The sequence below is a fragment of the Gallinula chloropus genome (genome assembly GCF_964237585.1).
Source record: "Gallinula chloropus genome assembly, chromosome: 1".
NCBI classification, from domain to species: Eukaryota; Metazoa; Chordata; class Aves; order Gruiformes; family Rallidae; genus Gallinula; species Gallinula chloropus.
Genome location: NC_140085.1, coordinates 66491672 through 66503554, shown reverse-complemented (window position 1 = coordinate 66503554; position 11883 = coordinate 66491672). Strand labels below are relative to the sequence as shown.

At 45.3% G+C, this 11883-nt stretch overlaps 1 protein-coding gene across 1 annotated transcript in view; it reads left to right on the top strand.

Moving 5' to 3' along the window:
• Nucleotides 1-296: 296 nt before the first annotated feature.
• LOC311190648 (alpha-2-macroglobulin-like) overlaps nt 297-11883 on the top strand; it is a gene marked incomplete at its 5' end in the record, with an annotated part of 38697 nt that continues 27110 nt past the window's right edge. The window contains 6 exons of the mRNA XM_084262635.1: nt 297-556; nt 5866-6049; nt 6940-7096; nt 7614-7666; nt 8354-8374; nt 11161-11329. Coding sequence (XP_084118761.1) covers nt 297-556; nt 5866-6049; nt 6940-7096; nt 7614-7666; nt 8354-8374; nt 11161-11329 — 844 coding nt within the window. The remainder of the gene's footprint in view (nt 557-5865; nt 6050-6939; nt 7097-7613; nt 7667-8353; nt 8375-11160; nt 11330-11883) is intronic.

The following is an 11883-nucleotide window of genomic DNA, read 5'->3' as shown; positions in this document are numbered from 1 at the left end:
ATGTTTCTGTCTGTGGGTTTCCTTTTGATCTTAAAATACCCATAAACCTGTTTTTTGGATCACAGTACCCCACATCAGAGTGCTGTGATCGGATGCTGCCCATAGGGACATAGTTCATTTACCCAGTACTGTGGATTTCTGATGGGTTACAGAAAGCAGGGTATAAATCATTCAAAGATTTCTAATATAAGCACTTAAGCACTATCCAATAAATACCCTTCCCCCACTTGGAAAGTCTCTGGCCAAATACTGTCCCTCTGTTCCAGCTCCTCCTTACTGCCTCTCCCCATTTCCGGATGGGTCCTGGCCCCCAGCCCTTATCTCCTCCAGCCCTTGGGCTGTTTGCAGAGAGCAGTTATAAAGAGGCTGACCCAGCAGAGAGTGGAGGGGAATTACAAGGTGCAGAAAAACAGCAGCACCGGACCAGACAGGGTGTCTGCTGGACTCACCACAACCTGCTCTGCACCATGGGGAAGACCATGCTGCCTGGAAAGCTAAATATCTTCCTCCTCTTCCTCTTCTTCCTTCCTGGAGACACCTCACCCACCACAGAACCGTAAGCTACACATGCAGGGTGGGCGGGGAGGTCTTGCTGTTGGATTTTTTCCTTCGGTTTTCTTCTTTTCTGTCAAAAAGCTCTGCCAGATTCATCCACTCTTGCCCTGCATCCCACTATAAGCCAAGCCCTGAGATTTCTGCACTGCTCTGCCAGTGCTCCCTGCTCCCACCCTGCAACCCCCTCATTGTCCCAGCCCTGACAGTGCCCACAGTCCTGCCCTGCATCTGCCTGCCAGTCCAGCCCTGGATGCTCACAACATCTCTGCTTAAGTATGTTCCTGTCTAGAAACATTCAGGTGCCTGGGGTTTTGTGGGCATGGTACTTTTGTGGTACTTACCTTTCCTGTAGTATCCCTGTTTCAATCACAGAGCTATTTCTCCCCACTCCCCTGTTGTTTTCAAGCCTTTTGCTCCCCTTTCTCCTCTCTCTTTCAAACCAGTTTGTTTCCCTTGGCAGCATCAAATGTACTTGTTCCCAAAGAGGATCTGTGACCTAGATTCTCTTCCTCTGGCATGGAGCCCAGCGCTTGGCACCCTTCCCTGGGGCAGCCACCCCAGGGCCCTGCAGACCAGCAGCTGAGGGTCCAGAGGAGAGAGGCAGCCCACAATAGCATGGGCAGGCTGGAGGCTGGCATCCCCACCCCAGCCTTCCCTCCCAGACAGGGTTGCTCTCAAGGCTCTAAGTCTGGATTGGAGCAGGCTTCCCCCTTCAGACCTGGGCTGCTGTCACATTCTGGGCTTCTTGCTGTGCTGGCAGAACTGCAGTTCTCACCAGCATGGGTCCCATAAAGCCTACCACAGAGATTTCATGTCCATAAGCACCACAGTACTGTTAGCATCTGTAGCAGAAGGTGCTACGGTGTGGTCGGAGGTGAAGTAGTGACAGAAAGACTTTCGACTCACTGTGCCACCAACCCCTCGTTCATCTTCCCTATTCAGGTTCTTCTAGGGTAGATCAGCCAGCCAAGTCTGCTTTGGGGTCAGGCTGAGCTCTCTGGTTTCCCCACAGCAAGCTGATCGCATGCCTGCCTAGGATCTGGGGTAAAGGGAATGAATCTGCACCACTCAGTCCTCTCCTTGTGCAAGCAACACGTTGCTCTTTGTCCCTGACCTGAGCACCATTTTGGGAGGGGAGAAAGATGAAGGGCTGAGAAAGGTGAGGGAGACAGTGGCATAGTTGAGATACACAGAATGAAGATACGAGCCCAGTAAGGATGCAGCGAAGTATGAGCAATGAATCGCTAGGTCCGTGTGAGGGTAGTGGTTCTGGTTTAAGTGCTGCAGGGTGGATCAGATGTTGCACACAACACAGAAGGGAAGACACTCTTGAACTGAAGACAAAACTCAGCTTCTAACCAAAGCTTGCTTCCTGGGCACAAACACAGACAGAGCTTCTTGAGCAGCAGCAGTTGCTGCTATCTCAGCTTTGGTTCTGCTATTTCTGGCCAGCTGCACAGGAGACACCTTTATATTTCAGACTGAATATTAGAAAAAACTTATTCACCATGTTAGTACATCACTGGAATGGGTCACAGAGAGAGGGCTAAATCTCCAACAATGGAGTCCTTAGCCAACCATCCTGTTCCAAGAGAGAAGTTGGACTCAAGTTATCCAGAGGTTCCTTCATACCAACTGTTATGGGTCTCTAACACACTGCCAGCAAGATTTGTTCTTTTGTTTGTTTGTTTGGGTTTTGGTTTTTCCTCTAGGTCTGTTCTGGAAGAATTGGAGGGGGACTGTTTGCAAGGGCACGTAGTTATAGGACAAGGGGTAATTATTTTAAACCAAAACATGGTAGATTTAGATTAGACATTAGGAAGAAATTCTTTGCTACTAGGGTGGCGAGTTGCCCAGAGAAGCTGTGGCTGCCCCTTCCCTGGCAGTGTTCAAGGCCAGGTTGGATGGGGCTTTGGGCAGTCTGGTCTAGTGTAGGGTGTCCCTGCCCAGGGCAGAGGGGTTGAAACTAGGTGGGTTTTGAGGTCATTTCCAACCCAAACCATTCTGTGAATCTATGAATTCAACAGGAGGTATTGTTCTCCTGGTCCGGTACACAAACTGCTTTACAATGCAGTGTACATGCTTGAGAACATACTGCATATAGTCAGAAACACAAGGTCATGATGGCATATGAATGGAAAGTATGGATTTGGACTGATGGAGCTGGTGAAGTTCACTATTTGGTTCGGTGTTTGTTCTAGCAAGAACACAAGAGTTAATGTGTAGAAGTTAGTCCATTGTAAGCTAGAGTAGCACCTTCTCTATGTAGACAAATTAATCATTTGTGCCTCAGCTGCTTTCTCTAGGGTCTCCTATCCTTCCTTGATGCTGGCTTCTGACAGGATCACTGCCTCTGTGGCCAGAAGAGTTTGCTGCTTGCAGGGAGGCTGCTGAGGTCTCTTTTGGTAGCCCTGATGGCTTTTGTCCTGACATGTCTATACATGGACCCTGTGACCCAAGTTATTTAAAGCTCTCATAGCACTTTAATTCATCCAGCTCTTTTCACTACCACATACCAAAACAGCCACAGGGACATCTATAAACAGTTTGTTTCACATCCTTGTTTTGAACGCAGGGAAGGTGGTGTAGGGGGGGGAAGTTCTGTCATCAGCCAAAATTTCAGCAGAACAGTGAACAGGAAGAGGAATGTGGCCAAATTTCCCATGAACTAGGTCACTCTGTCCCTTCGTCAGACTGGCTGTTGCAGTCAGAGTGCCAGTGCCACTGACAGGGGGCAGGGGCAATGTGATTAAGGGAAGCAGGCACCACGTGAAGCTGTGGTGAGAAGGCTGTGGAGGAAGGGGAGCACTGGAGCAACCAGATAGTCACAAGATGTGAGTCCCTGAGTAGCTGGAGCTCCCTCCTTTCACTGCTTCTGCAGCAGCAGCACAAACTGACCAGAGCTGGTGGCTGGCTCCTCACCACAGTTTATCCCCTTGCCTGATGATAAGGCACATGAAGGTGCTGCCTTCATGGGTCCCACTGCCTCCACAGCTGCTTTAGGACCTTCCAAAAGCTCAGAGGACAGGTAATAACATACTCTGGATGGGCCCAGCTATCCCTCTCCCCAGGGCTGGCAGCATCTGGCAAGATGCACATTAGCCTTCCTCAGCAGAGGAAAAGTGGTATGAACAGTCCTAAGCACAGATTTCCTTCTATGCACACAATGGTTAATAAGCCCTGCAGACTGAATTGCCACCACAACCTACTGCTGCTGCATCTGGATAGCTTGAATGTGCACAGGGAGAAAGGAATACCAGCTCCACAAAAATAATCCAGCATCAGACCACATCAGGACTACATTAGCTGTGTATTCTGTCTGTGTTTGTGACCAGTCATAAGTGCTGAGGGGCAGAGTAAGGGAGCAAGGCAAGAACTGTGCAAATGGATTTAGCATCTGCTTTAGCCTTGTGAGGCTTCTGTCAGAGGTTCAAGGTCTTATTGTGGCAGAGAGCACACACGTATTTCTAGCCATTTCTGGGCAATGAACTTACCCAAGACATTTTTTCTAGCTTTTATATAAGGAGTAGCTGATCTTCTTGTCTTTATGAGCCTCATACCAAATTTTATACAGCTGGTGCCATAGGGCAGATACTATATGCCTTGGAGAAGTACTGTCAGGTGGGAAGTGAGAACTTCTTTTAAGGGCCTGCACATGGCTGGACACAACTCACTGTCCCCTGCTTGCTCCTCTTGTTCCTCACCCCGGGGTAGGACAGTCAACTGCTGTCTATCACCTGATGCAGCCTGGGTGTATGTGCCCCTTTTGGACTGCTAGAGAGCACCAGAAAGCTGGCCATGCCAGAACTGAACATTTGGATTTTACAGCATCTGGTAGCATTAAGTTCCTCAGTTTAATTGTGTACCTCAGTGACAAAGTTTCTGCTTCCTTCTGCTTTTTCAAAGCCAGGTGCTTAATGTTTTCACATGGTGTTGTTTAGTACACACATTGTCACAGGTGATGAACAAACCATGCTTTCTTTTGTTCCACATCATGACTTTATAACTTTCTGTCTTGCCTTCTTCCAGGCTGAAGAGTCCTACTCTATGTAGTCTCTCTTCCTATGGAAATCATTCCAGATTTCACACTGTCTCTGCCGTTTTCCACTAAATCTTTTCTGCTAAACCCATTTTTTAGATGGGAGCAAACCAGTACGCCATATACGAGTTGTGAGACTGCAATAGTACAGTGGCAAAATGGTGCATTATGAGTTGTCCTCTGTCCCTTCCTGAACACTTTCTATGTTTCATTTGTTGCTTGTCAGGACAAAATGAGAATTTTCTGGGTGTGACCAGTAAGCACTCATGTTTGAGGGGCAACAGCCCACTTAGCGGTGCAGCACACGCATGGCAACTGCTGGTAATTTTGTTCGTCCTCTGCTGAGTATTTTTCCTTTATGAACAGTTTATTTGCAGCTTTTGCTACCCAGTCCCACAATATGCCCAAGTAACATGTAAGTCAGTTTTAGGGATTTTCTTACCCTGGACATTTATCAGAACATTGTACTCCACGGATCATTTAGAAGCATACTGAACAGGAGGGGTCCCAACACAAGCTCCAGAGATTTTCACTGGTTCCTACCCCTTCTGTCCTATCCTCTGACCAATTAATCCAGAATTAATAATTTGATTTATTAGCAAAAAAATTAGTAAAATCATCCCTTTTATTGGATGGCAGCTCAGTTTAAGGGTCTTTTGTGAGGGACCTTTGTCAAAAGTTCTTTGAAGATGCAAGCATGCTTGTGCTGCAATAATCCACTACTCTTGGAAATCTTTTGTGTGCTCATCTTAATAAGGTCCCAAACTGCAAGCGCTCACATTTTTGCTCAGCATGAGAAGGATTTGGAAACCTGGACAGGCAAATACAGGAGCAGCCAGACAAGTGGGTGGCTTTTTTCAACCCCCAAACTGCTGAATTTTCAACCTTTTTTAGCTAATGCCTTTGAGCCTCAATAGGAGATTGTGGGATATACAAAAATCAATTAACAGCCTGGAACCTTTCACACCGTCCTTGCTCCCTGCTGTGAAGTCGAACAAAACATCCTTTGTGAAGGACTCTCTATTAGCATAGAAATTGTTCCTTCCACTGCAAGCACTTTCCTGCTTTTAGGCTAATTAGTTAGGCGGTTTAATATGTATAAACTCAAACTAAAATGAATGCTCATGTGTATATGCACTGCAATTCACAGGGGCAGTAATGGATTAGACATGCTGAGTTGTTAATTCCCTTTCAGTTAATACTGTTCCCTTAAAAACGGGTGTCACATCAGGTTTCTGATCCTCCTGATTCTTGCTTCCATCTCTTCCTAGGCAGTACATGGTGCTGCTGCCCTTTCTGATACACACCGATTCTCCTGAGAAAGTCTGTGTTCAGCTGACCCACCTGAATGAGTCCGTAACGCTCAGTGCCACACTGGAGTATCAAGGGGAAAACAGGAGCCTGATAGACGATGTGGTGTCAGAGAAGGACGTGTTCTCCTGCATCCCTTTCTCTGTGAGTTTCTCATCCTTCTGGGATGATTCCTTGTGTTTATCAATGTGCTCTAGTAAGTCTAAACTATCCAGAAATGAGAAATAAGATGGATTGCAATCAGAAACTTCTAAACAAAGCCAAAAAAAGAAAGAAAGAAAAAAAAAAGAAAAAAAATTGATGTGGAAAATTGACTGAGGTAGCCTTATTGAGAAATAATTTCCCACCATTATCAAATTCTATATCCCATATGATATTTGTGTGTATGCAGGGCTTAGAGAACTCTTTTGGGATCCTTCATCCTAAAACTTTGACTGACAGAACATACCCTATGTTGGTCTATGGTTGTTTGGTCTGCATGAGCCTCAGAGGAAAAATAGTGAAGTGGAATGAGAAATGTAGAAGCTGGGGAATGGTTAAAGACTGTGAGGTCCATGAGGTCATTCGTCTCCTCCTGGAGCTTATTCATGATTGTTTCCTGCAGAAGGCTGGTTGGTGAGTAATGGAAGCAAACTGGTGCCACCCCCTAAATAATGAATCTGAGTTGATTTCCATTTTGATAGATCATAGGATGGAGTAAGATCAGATTCAACATTTGTCACAGGAAAATGTATAAATAAAGGAAGTGAAAAGGCTTCCAGTATTAGGAGAGGAAGAAGCAGCATGGAGAAAATTCAAGGAAATGGAGAAGATCTATCTTTGCAACAATTCCTGAAGGAAAATAAGATTTTCTTGAAAGACAGAAGACAAGCCCTCCAAGTTCATATCAGAAAAACATGTTTTTCTCTTGCTTCCAGCACTGAGTTTTTGGTGTCCCCTTAGGGAACTTTTGGACCAAGCTAACATTCTGTCCTTCAAAAGCCTAGTGCAATGGGGTGAATCAGTAAAGCAGTTTTCCTGTTCATTTTCCTTAGCTTCCAAAATCCAGTAGCACAGCAGTAGCATTTCTCACTGTGATGGTGAAGGGAGAGACGCTGCAGTTCAGGAGCCGCAAGTCAGTACTGGTGCAGAATTCTGAGAGCTTGGTCTTCGTCCAGACAGACAAACCCATCTACAAGCCTGGACAGACAGGTATGGGGAAATGGGTTGGTGTTGACTCTGACACTAGAGTCTTATGGGTTTCATTTTCGGGAGGCTAAATACTTTTATTAAAGGTTTCAGTATTCTTCACGAGGGGAGTGCTCAATAAATCTTCTGTCAGCTGAGATCTAGAGCATGTGGTACCTTCATCATTCTTATTCTCCATTCTCCAGGCACAGCATTTCAGCTCAGGTTCATTCTACTCAACTACAGGCACAAATCTAGAATGACTTCAAAGCATAGCCTCCCTTGTCTACATTCAAGTCAACAAAGCAGGACAGGCATTCCCAAGGGACAATTCCATTCAGCCAAGACACAGTTATCCTTCTGAATTTATCTGCTTCTCACCACCTGCAACAGAAAGTGCCTGAATTGCTTCCATATCATAGGATCTCAATTCAGAGCCTGTTGATCCATGGAATGAATCTGAGTTACAAATTACTGAAACGCTGGTGCTTCCTGGAAATGGTTAAAAATTTAACAGTGGAATTTCCTTCTTTCCCTTCAGTTCTGTTTCGGATCGTCTCCCTGGACAAAGACTTCTACCCACTGAATGAGAAGGTAGAGTCATAATTCTTTGTTGTTAACCAGGAGGCTTATTTCCCAATTAACACTATTATTGTCATCTTCCAGAACCACCAAAGACAGCCTTTAAAGCATATAACCCTTTCTTACCCCATCCTTTACCGACTCCCCATCCTGCCCTGGGACACGTTCCACCTGCCTCTTATTGACTGTGAAACATAACTCCTTTTTCAAAGGGATATAGGTGTTTAAAACCAGATTTTCAAAGAAATGTATGTAGACAGATATCTCATTACTGCAAAAATGGATGGGACAAGTTTCCATTGAAAGTGACAGTTGTGCAGATGTTTTAGGCAGTGGGTGCAACCACATGCTCAGAGGCAGAGAGAACAGCTTGATGAAGACTCGGTTTTAAGGAACTGGTCAGGGTGCAAGTCCACCTTTTAGCTGGTTTGGCCATCAGTTCCTCATGCAGACAAGTTCTTTGCAGACTCTTAATTCATCACATTTTCATACTGGGTAGGGCAAAAAGTTGGGGCTCTAAAATATTCCAGAAAAGATTCCCTTACCCATCAAGAACTAAGGAAACAGAAAAAGTACAGAAAAGGAAGAACCCTTTTTAGAAGGTAGTTCTTCCACCCTTCAGTCCAAATCTGGAAATTACTTCCATCCATACGTGACCAATATTTCTAACGTTTGTTTTCCTTTGTTCTTTCCCTACAGTTTCCATTTGTCTATGTTCAGGTGAGTGGATAGCTACATGTCTTTTACTTCTGCAGAATGTGCAGGCACAGAGGTAACAGTCTCCAGCAGTGGAGTTTTCAGGCTGAGGTACAAGGGGAAAAGCGTGGGCACATGACCTTTTCCCTTTGTGTAAAGGAAGGCTGAGTAGTTGGGCATCAAAATAAGTTTCTGAAAATGGTTTCTTGATTGGGGAACGTGCTGTAGGAACAAAATAGTAACTTAATGCAAGCCATGCTGTGAACAGAATCATACTTGCCTAGGAGGTAATATCAGAGTGGCTTATTCCTCTTCCCAAGCAGAACTAAGATTTTCTGTCTGCTAAGTGTGGTCAAAACCACAGAACTGCATTAAACAAACTAGCAAACTGGATAAATAAATTTATGCAAGTAGACATCCCCTACCTTCCCAAGCATGCCCTTTTTGTCTCTTTTTTTAACAGTTGCACTTCAGTGAAAGGCAAAAGTAATTAGGAACCATGTTTCTGTAAACAATTCGAGTACTGACTGTAATTATTGTCTGTAACATCTCCTAGTGGAAAACTGCTGGGAAAGATCTAGCAATGAACCCGGAAGCCATGATGGCAGCACAAACAGTGCTGAAATTAGTGTGCACAAATTAGTGTTGGTTTGCATGATTATAGGTCCTGTGTGGTCAGTCCTGTCATTGGAGCTGCTGTCTCCATTCTGCACTGTCTAGAGCTGGGGGTGTTGTCACAACAGGGGAGACAGAAGCTGGGTCAGAAGCAAGCTATGCTCCTGTTTTTCACCCTCTTGTCAGAGTGCTGTCACTCTTTCTTCCCCTCAGCAAACTTCCACAACAGGGGCCAAGGTGGTGGCTCACTGGCAGTCTGTGAATATTTGGATTAAGAAGAGAGTGGGTGGTGAGGGACAGCAAGTGGAGGAGAGCATCTCAAAATACCTTCAGCTGGGGAACTCTCATGGGGCTGTGGAACAGGTTCCTTCCCTTTCAATGCTATGATAATTGACCAAATACAGGAATTTCATGAAAGGAGCTAGAAGAAAGAAATCTTATCCAATGGCCCCAGAAAACCCACATGCCTTTGCCTAACAAACTGAATAACTTCATAACTTTTTTGGGTTTTGGTGGTTTGTTGGGGTTTTTTTTGTGTCAGTACCATGCAAGGCTTCCATTTAAAAATACTAGGAAGGCCATCCTATGTTTTCAAGTCCAGCCTGTGAGATGTGGTGTTTCTCCATGCTGTTTAAATCAGCTTATCTTGGCCTTGTCTTCCATCCCCACCATCATCTCTCCCTTCCTCACTGCTCCATCTCGGCCCAGCACTGCCCTTTGTTTTGCTCTCACAGATATCTGTGAAGCAGCCTTGTAGAGCAAGAAACTCATAGGGCAGTAAACTCACCATTTTTCTTTTCCCCATATCAGATCTGGCAATGCAGTTTTCCACATGTTTGCATGAAATTTGTACTGGCCCAAAGGAAGGGTTGGTGGGAGTGAAGAGAGGTGGTAGCCTAAGGTTAGCAGGGCTAAGGGAATAAATGTTGGTCAGTCCACACCCTTAAGGTCACTAATTGATCTTTACCACAGTCAGTTACAAAGGCAGAAGTTGGTATAAACCTGTTATCTCTGACCTGTTGTCCTGTAATTTAAAAAAACCCCAACCCTTTATGAGGAAAAACAAACTTACCTGACTTTCAGGCCTTCCCTATAAATAAATCACAGAAATGGCAACAAGTTCACCAGGCCAGGTGTAAACATTTTCTTTAATTCCTCTTCCAAGGAAGCCCAGGGGTGCCCTTCACAGTAAGTGGTGAGCTTTTCAGCAGGGTTGAAACCTGACAATGAAGATTTGGCCAGAGCCTCACTGACTGTGCTTTCCTCCCAGGATGCTTCTTGGGAAGAAGGCCCCCTCTTCTGCCCCCTCACTGGTGACATCCAACTGGGGGATGTCATTCACATCCTCTTTTCCCTAAGCCCTGAGATTAAATCTCAGTGAAGCAAATGCACACAGTCACATACCTTGAGTCACATACCTATCTAGAGTAAATAGGCTTTTGGTGGCAGCCAAGATACAATGCAAAGAACAGGCAGAAAACAAAAGACTGTAAACATTAACCATCCTGCTGAGGAGCCTGGAAAGGGTGCATCAAACCATGCAGTACCACCACAATGGTTCAGTGACTCATACAAAAAATTTGGGGCTGAAATGATGAATTTAGAGTACAGCCTACTGATAGTTCAGAGTGAACAATATTCAGCTGTAGTAGTGATTTCAGCTCCAGCATTAGGGGCGGGGAGAGACAAGAAGTTCTCAGCTGAATGCACATTTGTGGGATATACTTTGTTCTGATGATGTCCCCATGCCTCCAGCTCATCACAAGGTTTGGACTCTTACACAAGTATATTATTTTTCAGTCCCATGGATAGATCAGCAAAGTATGCACTGGTACTCAGACAGTCCCTATTACATGCATGGGAAAACAACAACAACAACAAAACAAATTAGCAGGCTGTATAGGAAGTGAAAGAGACTGAAACTTCCATCCTTTCTCCCTGTGCTCCACTTACTCCTGCTATCCATCTCTTTGTCTTGTTACCTTGCCAGTCTGTCTTTCCCACCTTCTTGTCCTCATCCTTCATTCAGGTAGAGGGGGAAACAACACAGGACCTCCAGGGTTAAAAAGCTTTCTTGCATGCTAGTTATGCAAAACTGACAGGTAAGTGTTCACAGATTGCTGAATAATTACAGCTAGGTGTTTCCCTGGGAGCCTCCTGTACATCTTGTGACCCTGAGTTATCTTCACTGGCAGGATCCCCAGAGGAACCGTGTGTACCAATGGCAAGGGGTGGAACTGGAGACCGGCCTTACGCAGCTCTCCTTCCCCCTCTCTTCAGAACCCATCCAAGGCTCCTACAAAATAGTTGTGCAGAAGAGTGTCTCATCCCATGTGGAGCACTCCTTCAGCGTGGAGGAATACGGTAAGGAGAGGGGGGCTGACAGAAATACCTTTTACTGTGATCTCTTGACTTGGGATCTCTCAGAGGCAGAAGTGAGGGACTGAATACATCGGTAACAGGGTTCAGAGGGGCTGACCCAGAAGATGCTGATTATCAGAGGTGATTTCTCACCTTATGGCATTGCCACAACCTGCCTGAGCTTTTATTTGCTCATAGCTCTCTTGGTAAGACAGGCTCTGACAGGCTTCCCATGCATGGCTTGTGGCACCAATTTCAGCGGACTTTGCTTTAGTTGCTTTTCAGTCCAGCAGCTTTTTGCAAGTAGGACTAGATACAGAGTAAGAGACCACAATATTTTGGTGACTCTGTTTTGCCTCTCTCACCGTCAGCATCAGTTCCACTCCCCAACTAATGGCCCAATCTCTTTTTTTGCCTCTTCTTCCATGTTTCTGCAAAGGCTTAGAAAATATGGAAGAAAACTTCGGTTTGAAGAGCACAAAAGTTACAAGGACATGCAAAGAGTCTAGTAGTAGAGACCAAGTCAGGAGAATTATGCTGCCTCAAGGAACACTCTA